The sequence below is a fragment of the Pyrus communis genome, chromosome 14, assembly GCF_963583255.1.
Source record: "Pyrus communis chromosome 14, drPyrComm1.1, whole genome shotgun sequence".
Lineage (NCBI taxonomy): Eukaryota > Viridiplantae > Streptophyta > Magnoliopsida > Rosales > Rosaceae > Pyrus > Pyrus communis.
Window position 1 is genome coordinate 1356678 of NC_084816.1, and position 6692 is coordinate 1363369.

Genomic DNA, 6692 nt, shown 5'->3' on the forward strand with positions numbered 1-6692 from the left:
AGACAATGAGATCCGAAGAGAATATATGTCCATACTTTCATTGCATCTCAAAGGAAAAGCAACTTTTTGATAGTAGAAAACCTTCATTTTAGTACATTTTGGTTTAAGAGGCTTTTAGGGGTTCCATTTTTCGGATAACTAAAAATTGCTCTCTAAAATATTCGGTTTGTATCATTTTGGCTCCTAGATTCTTTTTCATCCCAAATTGGTCTGTAACCATTTTGCTTTCACCGGCTTCTAGATCTTCCCAGCTTAGGAGGTGTCATGGTGACAAGAGAAACTTACTCGAAACCCGCTGTACTTGTTTCCTCTGACATGATTAGTCACGTGAGAAGAGAGATAAGAAGAATGGGTAAAAATTCTCCCCAAGCTAGGAATATCAAACGAACTGAATCAATCATAAATTCATAATTCAGCTTCAAGGATGCCTTTTCAATCGTTAGCTTTGAATAACATACAAACTGAAACAATCAGTAACAGCATGATTCTCAGACATAGTTTGCAGTTAGAAATGAACTAGAAGATGTTGAAATATCAAACCAATTCCTAGCGGAACAGCCGAAAGACAAATGTGGGACTATGCAAATCAATAAAGCTATCTTCAGCTGCTTCAAGTGACTGCAGAAATATCGCTTCTCTGGGTTCCTCACTCACTCCGGTTTGCGTAGCGTACTCCAATGCCATCTCATAGTCCACCTGAAAATTTTGAGTAGGGTATGTGTTTAACATCAGCTTATCTACTGGACTACATAAATGTCTACATCCACCTTCGTCCCAGTTTCTAACCAGATGTTCTCATAATCACATTGGTTTCAAGATAAAAATACCGTTAGTTCCTCACTACAAGCAATGCATAAGTAATAATAAGCAAAGTATAGTTGAGTACCAATTTTTCCACAGCTACCGATGATATGCATACTGACCCCCGACACCAAAGTAAATAAATACAAAGTGCCGAAAAAGGAAAGAAAAGCCACACGAAAATTGTTATATGAGCAGTTAAGGCATCATCCCACCTGTTCAACATGTTGTAAAAGCTTTTCCTTAAGTATTTCTTTTGTAACTGTTTGATTTGATATTTCCTTGTACATTTCATCGCGTTGCTTCTTTGCTGCATGTGATTGTTCCTGTTGGCATGTACAACTTTCATTAAGTTGTAATCACTTTTCCTTTTATTGTTTCCTAGCCTTATTTAGAAGGACCTCTTGTAAATCAGTTTATTTACGTCTATGAGAGATGAAAAATAAAATCATTCTATTCTCACCGAATTCTGCGCTTTGATCTCCTTCCACGCATCATAAAAAACAGTACAAGCATTATCGAGATACCTGCAAATTCACAGTTAGATTGCTTCAAATCCTACAGGGAGTGGAGAATGATCATTCGCATCAAATTAAGAATAAAGGCCAAACGAATGATTAGTTTTACTTGCTCAAACTTCGCTTTCTCTCCTGCTGTTCACGAGCTTGCATTTTCTTCACTATCTTGGTTTTTAGCTGGATGCAACACTGTTGAAGGGCAGACTGTCGAGGTATCGTTGTTACATAATTTGATTATATATTATACATTGAATGAAGAAAAATTATAATATAGCCACTGACCTTGACAGCTGAAGCTATTTCAGTTATATCATCTCCGATATACTCCTTCCCTGTTCCTTTAAAGGGTATTTTTGTGCTTACAATGCTCACAAAGACACCAATCTTATCCTGAGTTTGGTTGATCTTGTAACTACTCCAACTAAAAGAATATTTTTCACATTGTGTTATATATAAAAACTAGACTGCTATCTCCCTTCTTTTTTCTACACAATTCTCAACCTAAAAAGAATAGAATTGCAAACAATGAGAAAGTTTACTATGACTTACTTGATTCTCTTAAGAGCGGTCCTGGTGACAACATCAGCACCTTGTTCGAAAAGAAGTGGAATTCGGTTTGCAAATCGGAAAATATTCAAACCCTAAAATGGAAACCCAAAAACTTCATAAATGTTCATTGGATAAACAAATCAAATTCTAACATACATTTTGTAGTACTCAAGTAATAATCAAGTAAAATGGCATCTAAAGAAAATATGAGCGAGAAGAACAAAATTCCAGTTTACGATTTGTTAATTCCTTAGTCTATATTAACCATCATTATTAATACAGAATCACCTACTTGCTTGACATCTTTTCCACCCACACTGACACCAGCTTCCACAATGAATGGGTGGCCTTCAAAAACTCGGGCACTGTATAGAATATGAAGTAAAGAAACAGCGTTTGGGTACAAAGTCAATCATGCTTGTGTACAAAGTCAATCAATCAGTAGAAAACACAAATAGGCGCATAAAGAATAGTAGCAGTCAGCTGTTTACAGGAATTCTTAGAAAATAAATCACATGAATTAGCAAAGTTAGAATTCAAATAACCTTCCAGAATAAGTTGCGACCATGTCTGGATGCAGCTCCTTTATAATTCCTAGACGAAGATTGTATTCCCCTGCAGGACTCAGACACTGAAAACAGCGAGTAAATAATAGCCCAAAGTTCCAAACCACATAGCCAAGACTATCTATTCTATGCTGACTGATGTAAAGCGAACAGAGACCAAAAAGAAATGCTTACATCACCACTAGGATCATCAAATTTAGCTTGACGAAATAACTGATGGATGCGAACAATTTGTTGAGAAGTTAGAGACTTAATAGGCATTTTTGGACTGAACTCAGGACCCAATTCCCCTGAAAAAAGGAAGAAATACCAGCTTAAGCATCTAAGCAATAGCACCACAATCATGACAAAAATCCAACCTTTAATAGTGTACAAAGGATGTGCACAGAAACTCTGCAAGAATGTAACAGTACAACTACCTCAAATTCTGTTTACACTAAATATTATTCAGATCACAGTGAAAAATACTTACCAATTAGTCGTTCAGCATATGCTTTTCGTATATTAACAAATTCATGCTGAAGAAACTGTAAAAGGTTTTGCTTTGGATTTTCTTCAATGAGGCGCTTTATTAGCAATAAGTCAACAGATGATGGATGGTGCTTTGTCTCAAGAGGAACTGGAGGCATCACATCTGTTCTCCGAGCAAACCTTATGGTAATGCTTTTACTGCATGAAAAGTAAAATGTTAGTACGAATTTGTTCAGGACATAAATTCTAAAACTGCGCCTTTGTGTGTATGTGCACGCGCACGCGCGTGTGTGTGTGTGTGTGTGAGAGAGAGAGAGAGAGAGAGAGAGAGAGAGAGCTTACTCTGCTGCACCTGATACAAATTTAAAAAGAAACTCGGCATAAGGAGTTATAACTGCCATTTGTCGCATGTAATGCAATATCTTGGACTGCACATGCCAACATTTTCATTAGCTTAAAATGAAACGAGCTTAGTGAACTACACTGAACAATATTTTTCAAAGCTAACCATAACACATCAGATTGACATATATGGTTAAGCATGTATGTATCTGTAATGAATTAAATGTCATTAGTCAGTTACTTAGCACATACACGGTAACTTGTCCAATTTCCTTCAATAACAACTTGGATCTCAGCTCCATGCCATTGAACCTTGTTATCCCGTTTTTCATGTAAATGGACATGAGGAATGTTCCTGAAAGCATAAACAAGCATTATTGTGATGCGTAACAAGCGCCTAAACCTTAAAAATAAAGTATATTCTTTACCATTGGAACTTCCATTTTATGATATGAACAAAATAGACACATTAACTTTTTATAGGAATGATATAAACACTAATACAAGCATATACGGATATATATGATAAAAATAAGATTCAGGTAGCAACCACTAATCCAGAAATTATATCTTATACTATGCCCAAGTCATACCTATGAATATCTATATCCAGCCTGCAAAATGAAGTATAATTTTGGCCCTTCATAGATGACGAGATCTCTATAGGAAGCCCTGTACTCATCTTTGACCAAATTAATGCCTGCATAAAAAAAAACATAGGTCATAACTGGGGTTATACATATGCATGCAACAATTATATAACAGAAGAATGTCATGAACATATACATGATATGCCAATAAATACCATCTTTGCACCTAGACCGAACTTCCCACGTGTCTGCTTCAAGCCATATTTTGTTCCAGATAACACTGGAAGAGTTCATAAACTCACAGAAAGATTAAGATGTGATAAAAGTGACATGCCATTGAGGGTCATGTGGTTTACTAGTTAAAAGACAAAACCAAACGAAAAGTTTTGCAAAGTTACTTTACCTCGTCCAAACATATTTGGAATGTCAACATGTGGCATCCCTTTTCCATTATCCTGTATTTAAATCATAAAACCAATCATGTGAGTTACAGTTATAGTGAATAAAAAACAACACATACGCTGTATGATTGGAGACTTGTTGATGGGGAGCACATCATACCTTGCACGTAACCCTGTAAAATGAAGCCTCACCTCGACCCTTTATGGTCTTTGCAGCTGGAGGTTCTTTGACCATCTTTCCAGAGGAAGCATTTTTTGCCTGTAATTCTTGAGCACGAGCTTCCTTTGCTAATCGTTTCTAGATAGAAAAAACAAATAACAAGAGGAATATATAAGAGGCTAGTTATCTACAAAATAATGATAATAATAAGAAACAATGAGCTTAAAATAATATTCGCAGAATCTGATACTTCCTATATAGCGTTTTCCAAATTCATGAAGTTCATTTGCTGGTAAAGTAATTGGAAGACGAAAGTTATGATCCATTAAGAATGAACTCCCAAATCAAGACATGCAACAAAACACATAATTTGGAAGAGAGAAAATAATGTTGATGAAAAATAAAGCACCCCAAGTCAATACATGACTACATGTATAATATAAGATAATCAAGGAATTGGAAATAACATAGCAACAAAGTCACATCATAAGTATGCACACCTCACGAGCTTTAGCTGTTTCATAATCATCGTATAATGCCTCATCAACACGATCTCGATCAATAAGACCAATCATAGAATTGAACTTGCTTTTCTCAATATCTTCACTGCAATAGCCAGATTCAGTATATACAGAAATATGTCAATATCACAAAGGTGACAACGATACCAATCAGAAGACAAACTTTACCCACTATATTCACCCCTACTCATATGAACCAACATGCCCGACAAATTTCATAAACGTATAATAACTAGCACTTACATCGTTATTTCTATCACAGGAAGCTCCGATATGGACTCCGTGGAATCAAGTGAGTTCTCAACAAGTTCCCTCACAGTAGTGTAAAGACATTTCCCTGGCTGAAAATTCCCAAAGAAAAAAGGGGAGAAAGATACAATGAGACAGTTAAGGTTCCAAGCTCTTTGCTTTCTTGAATCAATCAATTATTTTTCAAAACAATCTAAGGTCCACATAAACTTCCATGCTTCTATATTTTAGAGCTAACTTCGAATTACGAAAATCTATTTTCTTTTTTCAGTTTACATGTGCGTGTGAAAATCCAAATTCCAACTCATACGATCATAACTGCATAAGAGATAACAAAATTATTTCCCGAATTCATCAAACATTGAGAATTCATAACAAAATTGTGGGAAACAACTTCAACCTCCACTACACCATTCAAATTCCTAGTCTTTAAATTAGAAACCATAAGATTCCAACTTTCGTCCAAAAAAGAAAGGTAAAACAATAATGTAATAGAAAAAGCATACATTATCGAACCCAGCAATGTTCTTGTTCTCCGCAAAGAACTCCGCCGGCGATTCTGCAGAAAAATTGAAAGCATGGCTAATGAATATTCAAACTAAAACATGCGTACAGAAAACGAATGCAGAGAGGGAGAGGAGAGAGAGAAACTCTGTTCGAGAACGCTATCTTTGGGCTTTCTGGGCGTCTTCGATTGGCGTTTCTTAGGCTCCGTCTGGCTCTTGCTGCTCCCTCCAGCTTCCATTTCAAATTCCCAATCAAATCTTCGCCCCCAAAAAACCCTAAATTTGAAAAAGGAAAAAACCCCAAATTTGAAAAAGGAAAAACCCCCAAATTTGGATGATAGGAGGAGGAAGAAGAAGAAGCTAGGGTTTTGTTAGGTACAGTGTGTGAGCTATGGCGCGATCAGCTGCATAGCCGTTTGACGGCGGACAGTGCTTTTTCTCTGGAGGTGTGATGATAATGGACGGTGCAGATTGGGGGTTGGATTAGACATCAGCTGGACTTGTGTGCGTACAAGATCAGCATTTCATAGACCGTTTTTTCTTTCCCGCTAAATGTTGTACATGTGTGACATAAATTATAGGGATGTTATCCACACATTCTTTTTTAATTCTCACACATTTCTTGTTAATTTATATCCGTTGATCTTCCTCAATTCATCCGATCTAATTGCCGAAAACTAAAAAGGTGTGGGAAAAATAAAAAAAGGTGTGTGAATATCACATCTCAAATTATATCTTACAAGCATTTGGCCCTTCTTCTAAAACCACTATCAATTATTTTACGATCATTAGTGTTTTTTAGAGTTTCAAATGATCCTCACAAAATGTTAGAACATTTCAGTTTCTTGATTTGGCATGACAAACAATCAAAATGTCTTAAGATATCACGTTGATACAATCCATGAGTTACTAAAATCTTGCGTCGTCTTATTTTGTCTTAAAAGAAATTTCCATGCATGTCATCTACGTGGTAATTACTTGTTCAGAAATGTTAAAAAAAGAGAGAAAATAAGGGGGT

The 6692-nt window shown here is 36.1% G+C and overlaps 1 protein-coding gene across 1 annotated transcript; it reads right to left on the reverse strand.

Annotated features, from left to right (window-relative positions):
* Positions 1-377: 377 nt before the first annotated feature.
* On the reverse strand, positions 378-6157 carry LOC137715653 (DNA topoisomerase 6 subunit B). Its single transcript, XM_068454993.1, has 20 exons — positions 5820-6157; positions 5675-5727; positions 5163-5260; positions 4899-5004; positions 4399-4536; positions 4241-4292; positions 4053-4117; positions 3841-3947; positions 3500-3602; positions 3248-3333; positions 2907-3103; positions 2609-2724; positions 2414-2499; positions 2161-2233; positions 1869-1960; positions 1602-1740; positions 1429-1523; positions 1265-1328; positions 1017-1127; positions 378-696 (listed from the first exon to the last, which is right to left on the reverse strand). The coding sequence occupies exons 1-20, from the start codon at positions 5911-5913 to the stop codon at positions 547-549; spliced, it is 2025 nt and encodes a 674-aa protein (XP_068311094.1). The 5' UTR covers positions 5914-6157; the 3' UTR covers positions 378-546.
* Between the last annotated feature and the right edge of the window lie 535 nt (positions 6158-6692).

Bases quoted from the DNA above. Each gene is read 5' to 3' on its own strand.
- LOC137715653 (XM_068454993.1), bottom strand. From the start codon at position 5,913: ATGGAAGCTGGAGGGAGCAGCAAGAGCCAGACGGAGCCTAAGAAACGC. The intron at 4,118-4,240 runs GTAAAGTAACTT...GAACTCTTCCAG, and splicing joins TCCAAATATGTTTGGACGAG to TGTTATCTGGAACAAAATAT. The intron at 1,524-1,601 runs GTCAGTGGCTAT...ATACCTCGACAG, and splicing joins AAATAGCTTCAGCTGTCAAG to TCTGCCCTTCAACAGTGTTG.